Here is a 24,768-nt window from a genome sequence, read left to right on the forward strand (position 1 = left end):
GTTTGGGATAAGTTTTGTGTGCATTGTTTAGATCCTACTTTCAATTTCAAATGCTTGCGTCATTGAAAATAAAGATTTGCATCCTGGGATATTGTGAATCGCCATGTTGAAAGAATTTACATACACAATTAGAGAAGATAAAAACATAGAAAACAGCATTATTTTGAATTGAATTGATAAAAGGAATGATAACAAATGATTCTTTATGAACTTCTGAAATCACTTACCCCTAAAAGCATTAGTTCTTTATTCAATTTATATGTGCAATCAAAGGTAAACCGCTGAAGGGTTTTGGTGGTAAAAATCAGCTGATCTGATAAAAAAAATAATAACTTTATATAAAACTGATGCAGTTATGTAGTCAGTATGGATCACCCTTCATACAGTGCTCCTAATGTAGCGAGCAGTAGTGAATGCACACGAGACCAATTGCCATCTATGTTCCTTCATCGTCAACAAAGTCTTGAGAATAGGAATTTGTTGTACAATCAATCTTTCCATCAGCTACAACAGCATGACAACCAACTTTCACAAAGCACTGAGGCATTACATGTAGGATATGAAGATATTGATCAAAAGCCAGACCTTGCCAAAATATCTAAAGGTATCAAATGTATTATTTCTGGTGTCATGATTGACATGAATAAAAAGAGATGTAGGTAAACAATACACCTTATCGCTAATCCTGGCATCTTGAACTTTTGACGCATACATTTTGTACATGTACAACAATCACTTTTCCATTATGGCGTCAGATGTTTTTTTTATGACGTCAAAATTTTACGGGAACCTGCGTGATATCCAGCAATGGCGGACAAATAGCGATAAGGTGTATAGTTTAAATAATTATGACATCTTGAAAGGATATTATATTTTTTTCTTTGTCTTTGACGCCTTGCATTCAAGAACATGGCAAAGCAAAAATTTGAAATAGCCTTCAAAAACATCATAATTATTTTGACTAGCTATAGGTAAACAACAAAGTAAGTAAGTAAGTAAGTAAGTAAGTAAAACTTTATTTGGATTCGGCATATTGACAAACAATACAAACATAAGCTCTAATGAGCTTTACACTGAATATAAAAAACATATGCAATAACAAATAAAACAAGGCATGCAATAAATAATAAAAAGCAACTCTAAGCAAATAGCATTTACAGTAGGACAAGAATTCAATATCTCAAAGATGGGGTAACAGGAATGACCAAATAACACAGTTATTATCCGAATAACACTTGTAATGACCAAATAACACTTGCAATTTTAATATTAGCACATATTGTTGACTTTTAAACATTGATTGTTAAATAAAAATATATTATCAATGTATTTTATAACTTAAAAATGATTTACAAAAAGTTCATAAAGATAATTTTAAATTTAGTGTGTACATCGAACATGGCGGCCATTGTGATTTCCGTGGTCACCATTTTGGATGTACACACTAAATTTTAAAAGTTTTTTATGAACTTATCTGGTTTCTGTAAATCATTTATTAGTTATAGAATACATTGATAGTATACTATTAATTAATAATCAATATTTAAAAGTCAACAATATGTGCTAATATTAAAATTTCAAGTGTTATTCGGATAATAACTGTGTTATTCGGTCATTCCAGGTACCGCTCAAAGATGTACATTTGTATATCAGTGCTCAATTCCCATTATTTTGCAATATTTTGATTAGATGTGATCTAATTTAGGGGAAGTAACTGTTAAAGTTTTCTGTACACAACAATAATCTTACAACAATAATAATATTATATGGACTTCCTGCAAATGCAATCCAACGATTACAGCGTGTACAGAACACTGCCGCAAAATTAATGACAAGGAAAAAGAAAAACAAACATGTTACTCCAATTTTAAAACATCTTCATTGCCTGCCAATAACATTTTGTTGCAAGTACAAAGTGTTGCTTTATGTATTTAAAGCTCTGAAACAAGAAGCACCCGTATACTTTCAAGAACTAGTTAAAATTTACAAACCAACAAGAACTCTTCAGTCTGAAAACAATATGCTTCTAGTCAAACCAACAGTAAGAACTAAAACATACGGAGAGAGACGGTTTGATAGAGCTGCCGCCGTTTTATAGAATGACTTACTGAAAGAACTGCAAGACATGGAAACTGTGAATGCTTTCAAGAAAAACATTAAAACTTATCTATTTAGACAGGCTTTTCCCCATGATTAATAATCGGACAGTACTTAGACTTTTATTCGATCTCAGTATATATTTTAAATTTTTAATGTATCATACATGTACTTACTTTTTATTGCATTTTTATTTCCTTTACTCTTTTTATTTTTAGTCATTTCTCATACTTACTTATTTTTTATTGCATTTTTATTTCCTTGAAATTGAAGCTCTTCAGTTGATTTTCTTTTAAAAATTTAAAAAATTTATCTATATTTTAAAATTATTTTTGATGAATAATTTTGTAATTTTCATATATTGAGTTGAATTTTTTACGGTCTCTATTTTGATTCTATTGAACCATTGACACATAGATATATATATATATATATTTTTTTTTTTTTAAATTGTGTTTATTTATATATATGTACTTGTATCATTGGTTTTTGGAAAATGACGCAGTCATTGTTCCATAACTGCCGACCTGATTTCTCTGCCTACCGCGCTTGGTTTCGTATTTACTAATTTCAATACAAACTGGAATGTGCTTGTGTTATCATTAATATGCATGAGCATTGTGTAGTAATCAGCCAGGAACCAGTTTACAAACTAACTGGTTTCTGTTTGTATTCCACTACAGTCGAACAAAGTGTTGTAGTTTGACAGGAACCAGTCCAGAATTTTGTAAACTACATAACGTAATCGGTTATTATCATTCCGTTTTGGTGTTTCATACCGACTTATATGGTTTGAATAAGCGTAAGACCCTTCAAACATTAATGTGATAGGTATATTAAAGACTGTTTTACAAAAGAATGAAACTGTTTTGCTTTAAAAGTCGTACTATAGTGATATATGTTTTGTACGGATTTCCACTCTCACCGGTTAATTTCTTCTTTTACACGTGCTATTGAAACTTCCTGTTTAAACATCGCAAGTTTTAAAATTGTTTTTTTGAGTGAATTAAACTTATTTTAACAATCACGGATCGTTCGGGAATCATTTCAAGCAGTTTCTTCTTCTCTTTGATGATGGAAAATAGGTTTTCTCAAGAAAATACCGCAAACGATCGCAGAGTAATTGAAACGTACAAGTCAAGTCGGCACCTGGTTAAATTGGCATCTAGTCAAATTGGCACCTATTTGACGTCAATTCGTCTTCCAATAATATTTATTATAATATTTTCTATTCAATTAATTAATAACTCTTACCAAGTACATAGTGAATTTTAGGTAAACAACGAAACCAAAGTGAATATGTGGTTGTGTATAAAAGTAAACAACGAAGCTATTGTTTTAACCATTAGACAATTATTAAAATTAAATGGAAAACTATGAGTCCCTTTCAATAAATCAAACTTTCATGCCAAATAATTAGCAAATTTAAGGTGTTTTTTTTCAGTAATGTTTAAACAGCATTAAACAAACAATCCTATAAAAGACTCAACTGGTTAAATAATGCATAAAAATATCCAATATCTCATGTATTAGTCCAAATAATAATGATGTCTGACAAGGCTATTTTATTTTTTTCTGGGACGCCTTCCTAAGACGTTCGTAGGAAGGCTTCCTTAGAAGGCGTCCCAGAAAAAAATTAACATAGCCTTGTGGTCATAGGAAGGTGTCCCAGAATAAAATTTAAAAAGCCTTGCCAGACGTAATAATTATATGGACTACTCATATATATCATTAAAAATACACCAAAAAATTCATGTAGTTGAGAAAAATAAATACATACAAAATGTACATGAACATCCAAAAAAGTGAAAGTTAGTATTAACTCTTTTTGCTTTAAAAATTTACAACTGCATTTAAGTATTGAATGCTTTTTTTTGTAAAATCATTGAGGTGTAAAAGCGTTGACTGAAGTACTTTTTGTATGAAGCGTGTAAGCGCTTCATTCTAAAAATGTGCACACGGTCAACGCTTTTGCAACCCTATGAGGTTACAAAAAGAAACATTCAATACTTATAATTACTTTTTTTAGCTAGGATCATGAAAACACGAATTTTATAACTTTTTTATTCAATTCATCTGTGCACTTTATTGTGGGACCATGTGTTATCATGAATGAAAAGTTTTATTGAGTGATGCAATTGCTTGAGGAATAACATGTGATGTGCAGTTAGCCAATCAGAATAAAGTATTATAATGAAACATATATCAAATGTAATTATAACAAAATACATTACGTTGTAAGAGTTATCTTCCCAAACACTGTTTTTCTTGTGGCCACCTCTCCTTCGTAACCGTAAAAGATTTTATTTTACCAAATTGCTCGTTACATATTTAGGATAAGAATATTCGTTTGAACCATAGCTCTATGGGGACTCCATATGAGAGTTATTCCCCCTTTTTCATTTGATTCAAGCGATATGCATTTTCAACTGGTAAACCATAACTGATAGAGACCTAGGGTCTTCATGAGGTCATTGGTACTAAAAATGAAAATGAGGTCAATGTCAAAGGTCAAGGTCATATTATAAATTTTGATTTTGGCTTATTTTCACTTCTTTTCAAATACTGTATGACATTTTGACAAATAATTTTTCATAAATTATTAGTTGCGACATGTCCTTACTTGTATATTTTAGTTGAAAGGCTGCGCATACAATAAAAGGGAGTTTTTGTCCATCTTACATTTAAAATTACGCGTCAAGTGGTAGTACTCATTAACCAAACATATTAAAGACCTAGGATATTTTGATTCAAGGTCCATGGTTTGTGACCTTGAAATTGTGGTCAAGGTCATAGGTTAATAGGACGTCATAAAGGCATAGGAACTAACATTTTAAACTGATTTTTCATATTTCAATATAAAAATAGATCTTTTCTAGTGGAAAGACTTCAATTGTTCTCTGAACAATTTGTTTTTAATTTACTTCATATTTTGTGGGAGAAGGGGGTTCAGACTATGTGGTATCAGGTCTGTTTGCGCCCAATACACTTTCGCACCTCGCTCGTTCACACCCAAGGTCCGTTCGCACTCTACTTATTCGCGCCCAATTTTAATTCAAATTCAAGTTGAATAATTGGAAAATCATGATTGTTGTTTTAAATTGCTTTGGTGTAAATACTGAATGTATTTATAGCTTGGTATGAGTAAAACATTGAAGATTTTTAAGGAAAAACACAAAAGATAATTGTTTTAAGCCCTTTGATCTGAAACAACGAAACAATAAAATATAGGAACCAAAATATAGCAATCCACTATTATAACCAAAACATGATAAAATTTATTCAACACACAGAAAAAAAATAGTCAGAATCTCACTTCATAAGAGGTCAATGAAACAAAGTATAGCAATACACTAACCAAAACATGATTAAGAGTTATTCAACGCTAAATAAAACGTTGACAAAATACCACTTTATTTAGAAAGGATTATTATTATCTTTAACAATACGCTATCCAAAACATGATTAAGATTTATTCAACACAAAAAAAAATGCTGTCTCACTTTATTTTGAGACAATGACAACAATTATACTTATAAGAAAACACTTGCTTACAGAGTTATTAAACACAAAACCAATTAAGATTAGTTGCGAACATGTAGGGTGTGAAAGTGAAAGGGGGCGAACATGAGTTGGCGCAAACGTGAATGGGCGCGAACGGACCCGGATTCAGCCTATGTACCAGTGAGAAATATAGAAGCCTTTCTACAGTATTTATTTGTACAATTCAGGTAGTCTTGACCTATTCATTTGTCTTAAAAAAAACCCAGCCAGTTGGCACCTTCACTTCACACACACACATATACGAATATCAATTATATGCTTACGAGACATGTTGCATTGTTAAACTAATTACGGTATGTGAAAATCAAGACTTGCATAAAAACTATCCCAATATTAGAGACAGTGGCGTCATTTTTCTTCAGAGCTTTCAGCTCTTTGATTTTTTATGCACTGTAAAGCGCTTAAAGTAAATGTTTATTTAGATAAGCGCTATATAAGCACTGTAAATTATAATAATAATAACAAAATCATCAGAAAATAGTTCAGCTTTATATATATTGTCACCAATGCAACTTCAAGGCAACTTGCAATGATTGCAAACTTGATTAGCAAAAAGAATGACCTCACATTGCAGGGATCTTCATGACCTATTTAATGATGGCACACAGCCATTGTTAAAATCTCTTCCGCCACCATAAAATAATCCCTGACATTTGTGAGGTGGGATAGGACCTTTATTGGGACTCTCGGATCGGGTGTTTTTAAGCTTGGGATTGACCCTTTCAAAATTCCGTATGTCGGGATTTAAATTTATTTAATTTCGGGACCTCAGGATTTGTGTTTTCAAGCCCGGGATTTCGGGATCAGGACTCCTCCTACCCCCCCCCCCCCCCCCCCCCCCCCAATTTGTCAATATCTAGCTGTCGCCATTTTTGTAAGCATTTACATGAACAATCAATTGCATGTATATTCCTAATCCGTAGGGCATTTGTACTATAATCCAAAGGGTCCTCCTGATTACAGTTTTAACTGAGGATTATCCTGACAAAGATCGCTTATCACTTGTAATGGTAAATCAACACACTGGACAGGAGAACACTTGAGCAAGATAGAAGATTGATTGCAATATTTAATCATGTTTACCAAATGTTAATGAAAATTTAGATTAAAAAATAAATGTTAAATCTAGTAACAAGGAACACAGCAAGTTTCAATAATAATGAATCACTTTATAAGTTTAAAAAACAGAAGATGTGGTATGATTGCCAATGAAACAACTCTCCATGAAAGACCAAATGACATAGAAATTAACAGCTGTAGGTCTTTAACAATGATCAAATCCCATATTGCACAGTCAGCTATAAAAGGCCCCAAAATCACAAATGTAAAACAGTTCAAATGAGAATATCATTCTTCTAACATCTTGTTGATATATATTAATAAATTATTAAAGTTTGATGACTTTATTTAACAGAAAGTGTTATACAGCCAGCAGACTCCAACACACCAAAACAACAGTTTGTACCATGTAAAGTATGTGGAGATCGAGCCTCAGGGTTTCACTATGGTGTAACTTCATGTGAAGGTTGTAAGGTAATAACAATTAAAAGGGGCAAACAGTTAAATTCCTAGACATGATTAACTGCTCATATAAAATAAGCTTGTCATAAAAAAATATATACAAATATAAAGTCTCATGTACATCGAACAAGCTATATATTAATGGATTTTCAAATATATGAGCTTGAGCATCACTGAAGATACTCATGATAGTCCAGGTACTGTACGTTAATTTTTTAAATGAGTATCTGATACAGAAATATTGGTTTTGTCAAGAATAATGTAATTAACAAACAGAAACACCATTTTTTACATGTTTAGCACACAAAAAAATCAAGAAATTGCACTTTCAAATATTAAATAAAAAATTGCCACCAGATACATAAAGAAGAATATTTGAGACACGAATACTATAGGATAACAGTTAGCTAAATCAATATAAATCAACATTTTCCATTTGTAACACTTTAAATTACACATCAGAAGCTAATGCATAAATTAAAGTGTCTTCACAAAATAGAAACCTTAAATAAGCAGTTAGGTCGCACAGTTGTCACTGGATGTCTTATCAAGTAAAAAACAATCAATATAGTGAATAGTAATGAACCATATTCTGTGATGTAATAATTCATTTTAGGGATTCTTCAGAAGAAGCATTCAAAAACAGATAGAGTACCGATGTTTACGGGATGGAAAGTGTATGGTTATACGTCTCAATAGAAACAGATGTCAGTACTGTCGCTTTAAAAAATGTTTGGCTGTTGGAATGTCTAGAGATTGTGAGTAGAAATTACAGGTTCAAAAACACCAAAAGAAAAAGTTACACAAAACTATGTTCACATTAAGAATTTAATGTGATAATGAAAAGTTTAAAAATCTGTCCATCATGATCTAAAAACAATATAAAGAAAAAAAAATCCATAAAATTTTGTCACAAAAAGAATCATAAAAAAAATGTCCATCAAATTTTTCAAGTCTAAAGAGAAAAGAGGAAATAAACTTGTTTACTTTACATTTTCATCTCAGCGCTTTCCAAAGCTTACTATACGGTATGGCTTTTACTCATTGTTGAAGACTGCATAGTGACTTATAGTTGCTTACTTCTCATTACAGTACTCTTCAAAAATATCGATTCGATAACTTTTTTCTCCGATTTCCGTGTTTCTCGGAATCACACCGAGTACCGCGGATTTCACTCCTAAAATCCTCCAAAGATTCTCTCCCAACACCGCGTGGCTGTTAATTGGTTTATTGCCCATCGGATGTACTTCAAATTAACAACGCGTGACAACATAATTGGATTACCCAGATAATTTACCTTTGAACATTTAATCGATCTTGGTTGCACAGGTGTGCTTTAAAATCACGGTATTATAAATTGAACAAATGTTTTCCTTTCTTTGACAGATAAAGATGTGAAAATATCATTTAGAATAAGATAATTATTATCCTTTATATTTGTGTCTTATGCCGTTATCTTTAAAATAGAACGTACATACGAAAAAGTATGAAGAAAATTGTTATTTTGTGTTTCTATTACAGTCCGGTCAGGTCATACATTGTGTAACTGTGTTCTTTCAGCAAGGACGATTTTGCCACAATTAGTTTCTTTTATAACTTATTCAATAAGCAATATCAGCGCATTAATTGTTCATTATTAAAAAATCAACTGGCTAATAAAATCATGTTGTTTTTTCGGTAACCCGATTCATCGGATCATCAAGTAAACTTAATTTATTGAGCAATGTAAAATATGATGTTTCACCACCTCGGTACATTTATACAGACTTGAATAATTCAAATTACGAACAGAAACTGTTAAATGACAACTCTGTTGACAAAGAAAATAATTTCAAGTGATATTGATAGTGCTCGTCATTTTCGCATTTTACGGAACGGTTTTCAAATTGACGAAAGTATTTATATCAATTTCGTCATTTGAATTTGGAAAGTGAAAAATATTTTCACATTAATTATATAATAAATGTACTATAATTCTACCGGTGTTTGACAAGTTTATGACGCTCAATCATTTTACGTTTACAAAAGATGTTAAAAGTTGTGATGATAAGTAATCCGCTTATCGCTATCTGATAGGTCACTAATCCTTTAATTATTAATAAAATTTATCAAACCTCATAATTGCCCATCATAATATTCTATTCCAGTTAAATCAGTCATCATTTTATTTTCAAAATTTCCCAACCGCCTACAATTGGCATTTCTTTATCGTATTATCATGATTATTGTCATTTGAATACAATCAATCACCCCGGACAATTTCCATCATAATTTCAATTAATACATCACCAACTGTAAATCTATATTATTGACCATGGACATATAACTATAAATGTACTTTCTTTTTTGAAAGATAAAACATTAAAATTCAAATAGTTAAAAATGTGTTCACGTTTATTCGGATAAGAATTATATTTTCCCGATAAATCAATTGTAAAAGGACCTTCTGGAGCCTCAATACGATTGCACAAAAATGTCGTTCTGCAACTTTAGAAACCTTGAATGGACTTTCCCACGGTCGGCCAGAAAGGTCACCTGAGTTTACTAGTACGCGATATTTTTTCCCGCCCTTTAAAAAACTCGTGCTGTGGATAACATTGATGTTAACTATTTTTAGCATTTAACATTGTTAAGTAAGTCAAGTTCAAGTTCAACCCAAACTGTTGATAACTGAGATGTGTATCGTGGAATTGTCTTCGCACGGCAAATAATTGTTTTTAAAATCTTTTGTTGAAAATACACAAATTTACATTCATTGTGCGAAAGTTAATATTAAACAAAGTTGAATTAATGCAGCTGGAAGTATTCCTGTTGTAACGGAAATGTATTATTATTCTGCTGTACTGCCAACAAATCGTAAAACTAAAATGCCGTAATTGTTAAGCATAACGAATGGTGAATAATATTTTCCTTTTTACTTGAATATACAAAACTTTCAAACACGTAATTTTATTTAACTGCTCAAATTATTTTAGCGAAAGTTTCCGGTTATTTTTACACAAGTATGCTCATTTCGTCAATAAAATATTAATTTACTGGTGAAGACATCGAGGTCAAAATTAAGTAGTTTTCATTTTTTATAAAACTTGAATACAATTGAAAGAATTAACAACAACATTTTGCTTTTAAATCTTTTATTCATTCCAGCAATTAGATAATCGTAAAAAGAAAATGCCGTAGATTTACACAATTATTACGGGGCAATTATTTTGTCTAATGAATGGTGAATAAATTTTCCTTTTTACTTGCATATATAAAACTTTTAGACTTATAATTTTTAAATAAAGACTTTAACTTTGAAGTAGAATATTTTGTTTTTCACATATTCCGCTATATTTTATAATCGTTTTTTTTTAAAGCAAGTATATTAAGGTTAAGATATTTTTAGATGGGCTAACAAAAAATACGAAAATATTTTGACTTTAGTTTTTATTACCACAAATGAAAATTAATTAGTATTAAAGACATTTAAAATTATACACCTGTTTGACACTTAAACTGGTGCAGTAGACCGGAAATATAATTCTTTATTACTTCAACCTTTACCTAATAGGTAATCCAATTACCCATTCAGTCTTGTGTCGGTATAGATCAAAGTAGGATAAGGGCAATTAATTCCTCGGTGTAGAGAGTGAGCTCGTTATCACAATAAACATTTACCTGATTTTGGGAGAGATTACTCCCAAATTCCTCCCAACATTTTGGGAGGAATATCGGAGTTTTTCGGAGTGGCTCCGACATTTTCCTCGGTGTAGGGTGTGGGAGAGCTGGTCCTCTTGAAGGGTACTGTATATGAATGGTTATTTTTTGTTATTACCACAGTTGTCTATGTTTGTGTTTTGGCTCAACAGTTTTCTATTTTTTCTTACCCTACTTGTAAGCCTGAGGCGTAATTGATGCAGGTTATTTTAGGTACAAGTATGGGGAGCATAGAAATGGTACCTTGTGTCAATGTTGTGAAAGATATAAGTAATGCAACCAATTTAAATCATAAACAAAGATATGTTAACTCCTTCCTGTCACACCAGGAGTGTAGTTGTTTTGTTAATGGATATCAGTATTTGGTTTCTAGAAAATAAAAATGAATAAGGAATAGAAAGCAAATGTTTATTTTTACAATGTAATATAAAATAAATATATATTAGTTAAAAATGAGAATGGAAATGGGGAATGTGTCAAAGAGACAACAACCCAACCATATAACAGCAAAGTTTATGTTATAAATGTATTTTGTATTTTAGCTGTGAGATATGGAAGAGTACCAAAAAGATCTAAAAGTGTGGACGATCCATTTGGAGGATCCAGTGACTTGTATCCTGATGATTCTGCAGCAGAAAGTCGCCATCTAGCATTATATGACATCATCCTCAATATCTCTCAGGCACATCATGCACATTGTGCTGTGACAGAGGACAAAATAAAATTACTGCAGCGAAAGCATTCTACATTGGTAGGTGTATGACATGTCTTTATTGACATACATGTACATAATCGTAAAAAATGCAAATTGTGAAAAAAGAAATCTAATAACAATAGTCATCATTAACATTGAAATCTAAATGTTTTTGTAAAATCAAATACTTATAGCAAATAGTGACTAAGTAACTCTATTGACCTTTTATAATTTTTTATCAATTTTCTAAGAAAACATAGAAATCAACCATTTCTCAATATATTTAAATTTTAAAATGCAATAACTCATGCAGTAACATTGAATTGATATCTATGTACTTACACATGACAGAATTTCTTTAAATATTAAATATTATTCATAGAATTACTTCCCTTTATAATTGAGACAGTATAAAATGTAGGGGTATGATTGGAAGTCTAAATAAAACTTTAATGATTAATGTTACAGATGCAGAGAATATCAATACCGTCCTCTCAGGTAAACTTTACAGACGAGCAGCTGGAGACACAGAAACTGTCCATGTGGTCCTGTCTCGCTCATTCTATTACACCTGCTGTAAACAGAGTCGTAGAATTCGCTAAAAGAGTTCCAAGTAAGTCAACTTTTGTTTGTAATATTAAGGTTGTAAGGACTCGATATCCTTGGTGTTCTGGTGTTAAATTGATCATTTAGAAAAAAAACTTACTCTCAGAAATAAACAGGCATGGGTTATCTACAGAATTTGTTTTTGGAAAATGACGCAGTCATTGTTCCATAACTGCCGACCTGAACTTCATTACATTGCTCTGCCTACCGCGCTTGGTTTCGTATTTCCTATTTTCCAAACAAACTGGAACCTGCTTGTGTTATCATTATGCATCATTGTGTAGTATTAAACCAGCCAGGACCCAGTTTACACTGGTTTTTGCTTGTATTCCACTACACTCGAACAAAGTGTTGTAGTTTGACGGGAACCAGTTTTAGAATTTGTAAACTACAAAACGTAATCGGTTATTGTTCATTCCGTTTTGGTGTTTCATACCGACTTATATGGTTTGAATAAGCTTAAGACCATTTAAACATTAATGTGATAGGTATATTAAAGATTGTTTTACAAAAGGATTGAACTGTTTTACTTTCAAAGTCGTACTATAGGGATATCTGTCATATACGGATTTCCACTCTCACCGGTTAATTTCTTCTTTTACACGTGCTTTGGAAACTTCCTGTTTAATCGCAAGTTTTAAAATTGTTTTTGAGTGAATTAAACTTATTTTAACAATCATGAAGCGTTCCAGAATCATTTTAAAGCAGTTTCTTCTTCTCTTTGATGATGGAAAATAGGTTTTCTCAAGAAAATACCGCAAACGATCGCAGAGGAATTGAAACGTACAAGTCAAGTCGGCACCTGGTTAAATTGGCATCTAGTCAAATCGGCACCTATTCGACGTCAATTCGGCATCCAATAATATTTGATATAATATTTTCTATTCCATTAATTAATTACTGTTACCAAGTACATAGTGAATATGTTGTTGTGTATTTCGGTAAACCACGAAACGAAAGTGAATATGTAGTGTATAAAGGTAAACAACGAAGCCCTTACCAAAGCTGTTGTTTTAACAATTAGACAATTTGTGTAATTGTAAAAACAAGTCAATTATTAAAATAAAATGGAAAACTATGAGTCCCTTTCAATAAATCAAACTTTCATGCCAAATAATTAGCAAATTTAAGGTGTTTGTTTTTCAGTAAAGTTTAAACAGCATTAAACCAACAATCCTGTAAAATGCTCAACTGGTTAAAATAATGCAGAAAAATACACAATATCTCATGTATTAGTCCAAATAATTATGACGTCTGGCAAGGCTAATTTATTATTTTTCTGGGACGCCTTCCTACGTCGTTCAGGTGCCAATTTAACTAGGTGCCAGTTTGACTAGAATTCTTTGACAAATGTTTGAAACTATCTGAGTTTCATTAGACCTTTGATAGCAGTAACAAAAAGATTATTTACTTAATATTTTGTGGGAGAAGGGGGTTCAGACTGTGTGGCATCAGGTCTGTTTGTGCCCAATACATTTTCGCACCCTACACGTTCGCACATTCACACTCTACTCATTCACGCCCAATTTTAATTCAAATTCAAGTTGAATAATTGGAAAATTATGGTTGTTGTTTTAAATTGCTTTGGTGTAAATACTGAATGTATTTATAGCTTGGTATGAGTAAAACATTGAAGATTTTAAAGGAAAAAACACAAAAGATAATTGTTTTTAACAGCTTGGTCCCATTGATCTGAAACAACGAAACAATAAAACATAGAAACCAAAATATAGCAATCCACTAATATAACCAAAACATGATAAAATTTATTCAACACGCAGAAACAAACATAGTCAGAATCTCACTTCATTTTGAAACAAGTCAATGAAACAAGTTATAGCAATACACTAACCAAAACATGATTAAGAGTTATTCAACACAAAATAAAACGTTGACAAAATACCACTTTATTTAGAAAGGATTATTATTATTTTTAGCAATACCTTATCCAAAACATAATTAAGATTTATTCAACACAAAAAAAAAATTGCTGTCTCACTTTATTTTGAGACAATGACAACAATTATACTTATAAGAAAACACTTGCTTACATAGTTATTAAACACAAAACCAATTAAGATTGGGTGTGAACATGTAGGGTGTGAAAGTGAAAGGGGTGAAAATGAGTGGGCGCAAACGTGAATGGAAGCGAACGGACTCAGATTCAGACTATGTACCAGTGAGAAATATACAAGCCTTTCTACGGTATTTATTTGTACAATTCAGCTAGTCTTGACCTATTCATTTGTCTTAAAAAACCAGCCAGTTGTCACCTTCACTTCACACACACACACACATATACGAATATCAATTATATGCTTACGATACATGTTGCATTGTTAAACTAATTACGGTATGTGAAAATCAAGACTTGCATAAAAACTATCCCAATATTAGAGACAGTGGCGTCATTTTTCTTCAGAGCTTTCAGCTCTTTGATTACAAATTACTAATAAAAATGTGAAAGGTCATATGGAAATGATTCTTCAGTCACTAGGGATATAGATTGCTTATCCTTTATCACTTGGTTATATTTTCATGCCACAGGTGTCAAAAAAAATGCAGGAACTGGTGTGCTTATTCATGTAATTTAACATAATATTTGGGTTTCTTGGCATATATTGACACAAAATTCTGCAAATGGAAGGATATACCAGAACAATGTACCATTTCGAAATAACCTGTTTATTCACATGTAAAAGCTTTCAAATGGTGATAATTTATTGTATACATTTCCATTAAATTGCATGAGGATTCCATCTGCCGACTGAAGCTTTGATACTGTCAACTTGTGAGAAGTTTCTGACACAGTTCACATTGCAAGATTAAGAAATCTTATATGTATCAGATACTAGCAACAACATTTCCAGTGATTTAACTTTTAAAATTACAGATTGTAGTGGAATGTTTTTTGTTTTGTTTAAGGTTTTACAGAACTAACACAAGATGATCAGCTATTATTGATAAAAGGAGGATTCTTTGAGATCTGGTTAACACGTATGGCAGGAATGTTCAGTAAATTTGACGGGATGCTGACATTTGAAGATGGAAGTATGATACAGCGAGATGAACTGTCTGTTGTATTCACTGTAAGATAACTGCTAAAAGTTGTTCTCTCATAAATTATTATTACAAACTCAACTTGTCATTTTTCACCATTTGCAAAACAATAATCAAAAGGTTGTTAATAAAAACACCTCGTCATGTCATTTATCTGATCAGTCAACTTTCTTTGTAAAAAGAAACAATCTATATTTTGATTTCAATAAATTTTCAATGCAATGATCATGATCACACCAGATTCATGATAAAAATAATTTATTGGAAGACAAAATTGTACCATTCTAATACATGTACAACTTTTGCTTTTTGGAAATCTGAGTTGGTTGAACTAAGAATCTGTGCCTCTTGAACTATTGAGATCATACATCAATCACTTTTCCATTGTGGCATTAAATTTTGTATTATGACGTCAAAATTTTAAAAGAACCTTTGTGATGTCCAGTTATGGTGGACAAATAGCAATAAGGTGTATTAGGAAATGCCATTTTACTTGAAATCTGTTGAAAATTTAAAAATCAGATGTGTTTCTTTTGTCCATCAATTCTTTTGTTATATTATCTAGTTCTTGTTACAATGACGTCATCTTGTTTTCATGTCTACAGAGTTTAAGCCTCTGCCAGCTGGGGATCTTTCAAATATGAGATTTCATTCCAAGAAAGATAACTCAAATTTTATCCTTTTTACAGTACTGGATCTGTCTCAATCCTTATTCTTATTATTATACCCTGACCGTAACGGCATTAAGTTTTACCCTTGTCCATTGTATGTCATGTATGTACGTACGTTCTAAAGTTCCAAAATTGGTTTCCGCTTTATAATTTGAGTTTGCCTCAACCAAATGATATGAAACTTATACACAATACTTATTACCAAAAAACACAGATCAAGTTTAGTGGCATCACTTTAACCATTCTAGGATTATGCCCCTTTATAAATGGAAAAATTTGCTGAATTTTTCGTTTCTATTCTCTATCTTTAGTTTGCCTCAATGAATTGTTATGAAACTTAAACGCAAACCACGAAATACAGATCAAGTTTGAATATTGGTGGTGTGACATTAATCTTTTTTGAGTTAAACACAATAACCTATAAATAAAATGTATTGTCAAAAGCTAACATACAATACAATTTTATATTGTTTGCACTCATACCATGAGTATAGTTATCAGATGGATACAATTCCATTTTAACCAGACACTTGGTATGACTTTTTTAAATTTCAAAATAAGATAACAAATCTTTTATTTTTAGCCTGGGTTATCTCTGTTTTATTGTTGTTTTCAGCCTGAGTTTGTAAACAGCATGTTTGAACTGGCAGCCAGTATACACCAGTTAAAATTAAATGACACAGAGATTGGTATCTTTACTGCCATTGTTCTTACTACTCATGGTAAGGTTTTACAACTATTGATTATTATCGCTATTTTGTGCATTTTTCTTTTGATCTTTTTTTGTGATAATTTTCATATCATGCTTCTCGCTTGAGATGGAAAAAATATCGCTAGAAACTAAGGAGACCACGTGGCGTTGCTAACGAAATTGACATGAAATTGACAACGTCGGCATAGGTAAAATAGCGATAAACAGATTATCATTGGTCATCTCAACTCGATTGCTTTTCTCACTTTCGCTGTACCAGCTCAAGCGAGAAAATCAATCTCGTTGAGATGATCAACGATAATCTATAAATATTAAACATCACCACTTTAATTTGTCTGTGAGATATACATGCTACTTTCCAGGAATTTAAAGACTTTAAAGAGACTGCAATTTTATCAAACTTGTTTAACATGTTGCAACGGGCAGGCAGGCATTTTCAAGACAATTTAAAATAGAAATAAGTGATGAGATACAAGCTTGGATCATCTATATTTATATGAACTCTAATTTCACTTTTCATTATTTCTCTCACCCAGAGCAAAACACACATTGTAACATCAACATTTTATTCATGATGGTTTGCATTTATTGACATCCTATACATCAACTTCAGGACACTATAAGAAAAAAGACACATTGGTTCTCCACATGGAGTTTTCAATGAGTTGTATTGCCAGCACTACTGTAGTTACTAAAAATTCATAAATGTTATGTTTTTATTATTGCTAAATTTGTAACGGGAGAGGTTATAAACAAAAAATTTCTTAACATTGGTTATTTATTTCTTGGCAACATTTCATGAAATGGAAGTAAATTTTCCCTAATTTGTGGCCATTGATCAACAATAGTAATACTGAATGCATTGACAAATATCTGAATTGTCAGTTGTTTTCTGATGATCAATTCCATTTCACAATAAGTATATTATTCACCAATAATTATAGACTATTGTGATTTTGAAAGACAGAAAATTACCAAATAAAAAAGAATTGCATCAGTTTTTCCCCTAAACGTCTAGCATAAACATGTAATGTTGTCAAAATACAAATATTGCTTTTAGTACAATTATATTGAGTAAATATTAATTATTATTTTTAATTTCAGATCGTAGAGGACTGCAAGGACCAAAATATGTGGAAAGTATACAAGACAAATTATTAGAAGCTTTAAAACTACAAATAAGTCGTAATCATTCAACGGAAGAAAATCTTTTTGGAAATACAATAGTTAAGTTACCACATCTACGAACTGTTGGTATACAACACAATGAAATATTAGAATGGTATCGATCACATTGGGAGAAAGTCAAATTACCTCTCCTGTTCGCCGAGATTTATGATATACAGAAGCATGAGGATGAATGAAATAATAATAGCTATATTGTTTTATGTGTAACATTGTCTTAATCTCAGCTGATACAAAATCCAGTGCAATTTCCGGTGACTTTTTACAAATATATTCCAAATTATAATAAACCTGGTGGGTTATTTATAAAGTTTTTCTCACATACCGGTAATTAATGCTGAAAATATACATAATTATATCTTAATGAGAAAAGTAATTGATTTTGCGATGTTTCAACTCTGTATAAAAATTACCAGAAACTCCCTTTATGATAACAATTTGTAACATAAAAAAATCATTGATTTGTAAACCTCTCCGTCAAAATATTAGTAAAATATAGTAATACTAGTCTAAAAATGCATTGAGACACTTGTTGAAACCTAGAGAACTATATCTTCCAAACTTTTATTTCATTCCATGCAATATTAGCATGAATATTAAATATGGAAATTCTTTCCCAAAAAAAAGAGATCTTTTAATGTCTAAACAAATCTTGTTAAATTTCTCTAAAGAAATTAATGAGTGTATACCCCAAACATAGAACAAAATAATGTAGCTCATTTTTATCATATTTTAAATTCCCATTCATTATTTCACACTAATTTCAATGTTACCAATGATATTTGCCATGCAGTACACATTGTATTCTATGTTACTAAGTGTGAAATTAACAAAGCAATAGATTCCCTGTATACATTAACCTCATTTTGTCTTCTCATTGTAATGTATCATCATGTTATATATATATTGTTACTGGTTGGTTTTTGTCCTCTTATACCATGTGTTTCTGAAAGGAACTGAAACTTAACATTGAAAACAGACTGAAATCTAAGCCTTGATTGACTGAAATCTAAGCCTTGATTGACTGAAATCTGAGCCTTGATTGACTGAAGTTTAAGCCTCCATGAACTGAAATATGATACTTGATGGAATGATGTATAACAAGCTTGTGTTTATATATTCATTTATTTATAGTGTTACTAAGTACAAAAAGAAACTACTTGTTCGAGCAAACTACATTTTTAAGAAAAGTATAAAGCATTTATTAAAATATTCACTTCCAGGTTCAGTTTTCAGTAGAAGAATCTATTTACAATTTGACAAATAACAACTCTAATTTGTTACTTTGGTGTAGGATTTCAGTCATAAAAGGCTTATTGCAATTCAGTACTTTATAAAGTTTGTTTGACAGACAATAGTGCTATAAATAGTTCTGTACATTGCTTCACACATTTTTATGTAGACATGTTGTTTAACAATGTTGATTATTTTTAACAATTTTACCATAGATACAGCATTATTCTGTAAAATAGTAAATTTACATTGACAATTGTTGTTAGTGCTAGTCTACAGAATTTTTGTTTGAAGTTTGAATTGGGGTTAAAAGGGTAAGATCCCATTTCTACAACACTCTCTAAATTCTTATATATTTTTATGTATTACAGAGGTAAAATAAAGGCCCTTTGTCACCCTTTTTATGTGTAGCCTTGAGAATAGTTAAGTTTGATTTTATGAAAACTTGATATATAAGTATATAACATTTTTGAGAAAGCAGCGTCTGATAAATATATTGTGTACTGTAATACCAATAAAGTTTATGATAGTTTGAGGAGGATACCTACCTACCTATCCTCTTCGCTCATGGCAGAGCATAAGGTCGCCACAATATTTCACTATCCAGATCTGTCTTTAGCCTTTGTTTTGGCTTGTCCCCAGGTCATGTCAAGCTCCTTCAGTTCTGCTTCCAGGAGGATATCAAGTCTTATTTCAAAAGGTTCAGGGATTATTTTCACAATTATATGTAAATTAAATAAAAAGAAAAAATTAAATTAAAGAAAAGTTCTCATATAACAGAATATTGCCTTGTATAATTGCTTGGTTTACGGTAAGTATAGGCCAAAACCTAGTATACATCAGTAGACTTGCATGTATCAATTCATTGTGTTCATCTGTTCTCAGTCTAAGCCATTAAATGCCTTGTTAAAATGTTTTCATCACAATATTCAGGGATGTTAAAGTTTACCTCTTAAAAGTTATATATTCTTCTCTGTTTACAACTTGTCAGTAAAGTTGATGGTATGATTTTGTTGGATTATTAAAGTCAGTACATGTACTAAATGGCCAGTATAACATTGTACTACTTAGAGTATGTATTATTGATTGTAGATAAAAGATTGAAAGCGTTTTTTTTTTTTTTTTTACACTAGTTCATTTTCATTATATTGAGGGAAGATTTTTAATAGTCATAGCTTTATAGTAATGTACATTCTTTTCATGCATGAGAGCTAGCTGTATGGTGAAGACAAAAGTTATAATTTTAAGATTAAGGTTAATTTGGTATTTTCTTGCTGCATTGAAGACCCAATGGTGGACTTCGGCTGTTATCTGCTTTTTGGTTGGGTTGTTGTCTCTTTGACACATTCCCTATTTCCATTCTCCATTTTATTGATAAATAGTTTATTTTACCTCGATCTGTGAAAAACTAGGTGTATTGTCTTTCAAAACTTACAGGATTCTATCAAATTATTTAGGTAGATTAAAGGCAGTAAATTTATCTGGTTTCACCAGACTCAGCTACTATACCAAATGAATATTTTTAAGCCATTCGTATAATAATTCAAACGAAAAATTCTCAGGAATTAAATTTGTATACCATGACGGTTAAAAGCATTCACATAAGATTTTATATGTAAGTTGTTTTATTGAGATATTAGTTATTTGTTAGTTTATATCATAATTAGTGTTAATGAATAAAAGACAGATTTTATATCATTGTTCAGAATGTTTGTACAGCAATAACTTGGCCAGCTTTATTGTTTTGTAGATTCAGCTACTTGTTGAGTCAGAGGTAAATTTTTGTGATTTGTAATTTTGTTAAGATTATCTTCATTCACAATGTTAGTGTTATATTTGTTTTGTTAATATGATTTCAGAGTTTCAAATTGTTTTTGTTTTCAGAATAGGGCACTTGTTATTTGTTATAACGTTGATTATATAAAATGTCTTATTCAGTTTGGCAGTTTTAATGTACAGGTGACGTGCAGTTAATCTTAAAAATCAGATATTATTTATGTTACCTTTTCATGGTTAATCAGGTTTTCAGGAAAAGATATTTGTCAGTGACAATGGGCAGGTTAACAATATTTAAGGTGGTACTAACACTACAGGGAGATAACTCTGTAAAATCAGCTAAACGTTTTAATCACCTTGTATTGGTAAGGAAGTATTAAGCTTCTCAATGATCAAAATTAGTGTTTTGGTCTGCATCCAATGAAAATTTTCTGAGAAAGTGTTTGGTTCAAGTTGAAATTTTTTGATTTTTATCAAAGGCTTTAAGTAAATATTTTGTCAAAATTATAAAAATTAAACGAACCAAATAACTGTTAGTCAAGTTGTTTATTGACCCAAATTTAAGTTAGATTGTGCAGCAAGTGAAACATTTAAATGTGTCAATTCTTGTGTGTGTTGTTAGTTTTTGTGGTTGTTCAAAATGAATTATAAAATTGATTTAAACTAGGCTTATTCTGTCTTCAGAGTAATTGTGTCTTTGGTTCAAAATTAATATAAAAAAGTATTCAAAGTATGTGATTTTTGAAAACAATGAAGTGACAGTTTTGAAAATGAAATTGTGAAGACAATTTTAAGATTATTTTATCAGGGACAGAGGTATCTTTATTTTCACGAGTCATGTTATGTTTATGTGCAGTTTACGTTGTATATAGTGGAAGCTACCACTTTTGTGATTTAATATGTGAAAGAAAAGTAATAATGGCTATAATTGTTAGCATGTTGTCACTTCATTATGGACTAATTCAGAAATTATTCGGCCTCCTATTTCCTTCGAGTCAATCTTTAGTGTTAATTTATTCACAGGGAGAATAGGAGGGGAAGTTGTATGAAGACTATGACAAAGTTTTGACCCCTACTTCAAAAACTTCTAATGAATTCACAAAAAAATGTATTTGCAACAATCTAGTATCTGAACAGTATAATTTATAAGGATAGAAGTTGGGTTTCAGAATCAGTCCATTTTGAACTCAAGCCTGGCAGTTTTATCAAAATTTTGTTGGATAGAATTTGATTCAGTTGTACGTACATTCAGGTAGCATTTTATACATTTTTCAGTAATAATAAAATTTTTATGTCATAAATGTTAATATCTTGTAGATCAAGATGAGATATATTTTGATAAAATGAGTCGTAATCCACCTTCATAGTTTAATGGCCATCACAATGTTATATCTATAGTTGTTAACATTTCACAATCATGTGCTGATCAAATAAATATATGTAATACAAATAGTTCGTTATTTCTACAGCCATTATGTGTGTGTTAGTCAATTGATTTGTAAGAAAAATAGTTTTCAGACTTTCTATTTTATAAAGATTTCCATCTTTGATTTATCCTATACATATATTTTTTTTCAGTCTCTGGCTTTGTTAGTCTTCTATGTTTTTATGCCCCACCTACGATAGTTCTGGTCTGTGCATCTGTTCCTCCGTCTGTCCGGCTTCAGGTTAAAGTTTTTGACCAAGGTAGTTTTTGATGAAGTTGAAGTCCAATCAACTTGAAACTTTGTTTACATGTTCCCCATGATACGATCTTTCTAATTTTTATGCCATATTAGAGTTTTTACCCTAATTTCAAGGTCCACTGAACATAAAAAATCATAGAGCGAGTAGGGCATCTGTTTACTATGGACACATTCTTGTTCAATTTTAGTTTATTTATATGTTTTGGAGTTTAGTGTGATGTCCATTTTCACTGAATTGGTAAACAATTTCATTTAGGGGCCGGCTGAGGACCACCTTCGGGTGTGGGATTTTCTCGCTGCATTGAAGACCCATTGGTGGCCTTTGGCTGCTCTTTGGTTGGGTTGTTGTCTCTTTAACATTATCCCCATTTCCATTCTCAATTTTATTTTTATTTATTTGTCAAGACATCTAATGATATGTTGTTCTCCATCTGTCTATTTACACTTATGTAACCACTAAATTTAGTTTTGAGAATTTTAAGAATAAACTAGCAACTATTTAAATATCACTAAAACCTCACACAATTATTTTCTCTCAGCCACATATATCTGGTGCATGTAATGATTGTAAGGTGTATTTGTGGCAAGTATCATCTTACCTTGACCTCATTTTCATTTCATTGGTCAATATTAAGTTTTCATGGTATGTTTTTTGGAGACCATAAGCAGTAGATCAACATTATATGGTGCACATGATGATTGTAGAGTTTACATGTCTGACTTACATTTCGCATTTGACCACAACCTTGTTTTCATGTGACATGGTCAGTATAAAGGTTCCATGGTTTGGTATGTTTCTTGGATACTACATATATAAGCAATAGATTATTTGGTGCACATGATGATTGTAGGGTGTACATGTCTGGTTTGCAGTTCGTATTTGACCATGACCCTATTTTCATGTGACATGGTCAGTATTTGGAATGTTTCTTGGATTATACATGTATAAGCAATGGATAAACATTATTTTGTCTAATGATAATTGTAAAGCTTGTCTTGCACGTCTCATTTGTGTCATCCTCATCATTTTAAAAGTGTCTGTGGTTTGGTAAGTTTCTTGGATAGAATGGTCAATTATACTTGATGTATGGAATGATTGTAAGGTTTTCATGTCAGTCTGGCAGTGTTTATCTGAACTTGATCATGTCAATTTTATATGATACTTCTTGTAAAACCTTGGTCTTTAAGACTTTCAATCGTCAGAAAAGCAGACAAGTTATTTAAGTGTGTGCACTCTTATGTTTTCATAGAAAAAATGACAAGTAAACTGGAAATAATCTTTATTTCCAAGACATAACTTACATAATATGCACTTCCAACAAAACAAATACTTATTTCAAACATTTTGGTAAAATAAGATGTTCTATTTACAAAGTATGAAACCATTTTCCATGTCCTTGACGTTATACTAATGTAAAAATGTCACTTATCAAGATCCTATATAATGCATCCCTCATTTCAAAATTCAATTTTCATGTTCTTATCTACCCATATATCATGTATATCAACATTTATCTTGGGAACTAATCAATGTATTCATGACTGATTGATTGATGGCTTGAAACTAACACCAATAAAATAGATGCAAGTACATCGATACATGTAGTTTGACCTTCCACTACAACTTTACTGTTCTCTGCTAAAACACATCAGACATAATTACTGCCTTAAAAAAGTGAAATGAGTTGGTATAAAAAGCATACTTAAACATGTTTGTTTTACATATTATTGTCAATTGTGTAGATATAAGATGATTTCTATTCCCCATAATCCAGCAATTCCAGTAAATGGTTATGACATTTAATGACCTTCAAGGATGGAGTTTTACAAACTGAATATCTAATGTGAAATATTATACAGTATGTTTACTACTAATCTTTCTGTTCAAGGTAATACATAGCACATAAAGAAGCAGAATCTGATGTTCGAATAGTTAACCCACATTCAAATCTTTAAACTTCAGTAATTCCTTATATTACAAATATTCATATGAATAATTTATGTTATTTCACTGTACATAATTCGTGTGTTCCTCAATGGCCAGAAGCGTTTCACATATATTGCTATGGTAACGATCCTCAATGACCGGAAGCTTTACAAAGATATCGTAAGGGTAACATTTTGATCTGTGAGTCCTCTGTTTTCAATACACCTTCTCCACTATCAATACTGAGCAATGTTCCAACTGTTTCTCTCTCGTCACCAGTTATTACTTTAGCCTGTTATAAATATATCATATATCATATAAAAGTTCTTTAATCTATG

At 31.1% G+C, this 24,768-nt stretch overlaps 2 protein-coding genes and 1 long non-coding RNA gene across 4 annotated transcripts in view; 2 read left to right on the plus strand and 1 right to left on the minus strand.

Moving 5' to 3' along the window:
• Window positions 1-58: 58 nt before the first annotated feature.
• LOC139529936 (ecdysone-induced protein 78C-like) lies at window positions 59-22,268 on the plus strand. The gene is made up of 8 exons (XM_071325924.1): window positions 59-604; window positions 7,076-7,194; window positions 7,799-7,940; window positions 11,424-11,632; window positions 12,044-12,188; window positions 15,107-15,270; window positions 16,529-16,634; window positions 17,729-22,268. Exons 1-8 carry the CDS (start codon window positions 367-369, stop codon window positions 17,986-17,988), a joined length of 1,383 nt encoding a protein of 460 aa, XP_071182025.1. The 5' UTR covers window positions 59-366; the 3' UTR covers window positions 17,989-22,268.
• Window positions 8,270-9,745, plus strand: LOC139529938 (uncharacterized). Its single transcript, XR_011665923.1, has 2 exons — window positions 8,270-9,017; window positions 9,079-9,745. It is a non-coding gene; the product is annotated as an uncharacterized lncRNA (long non-coding RNA).
• Window positions 22,269-23,770: 1,502 nt separating the features above from the next.
• The window catches only part of LOC139529935 (transcription elongation factor SPT5-like), a 38,228-nt gene continuing 37,230 nt past the window's right edge, over window positions 23,771-24,768 (minus strand). For both annotated transcript variants that reach the window (XM_071325922.1, XM_071325923.1), the window contains exon 25: window positions 23,771-24,722. In XM_071325922.1, coding sequence (XP_071182023.1) covers window positions 24,582-24,722 — 141 coding nt within the window. In that variant the 3' untranslated portion in view covers window positions 23,771-24,581. The remainder of the gene's footprint in view (window positions 24,723-24,768) is intronic.

The sequence above is a fragment of the Mytilus edulis genome, chromosome 7, assembly GCF_963676685.1.
Source record: "Mytilus edulis chromosome 7, xbMytEdul2.2, whole genome shotgun sequence".
Classification (NCBI taxonomy): domain Eukaryota; kingdom Metazoa; phylum Mollusca; class Bivalvia; order Mytilida; family Mytilidae; genus Mytilus; species Mytilus edulis.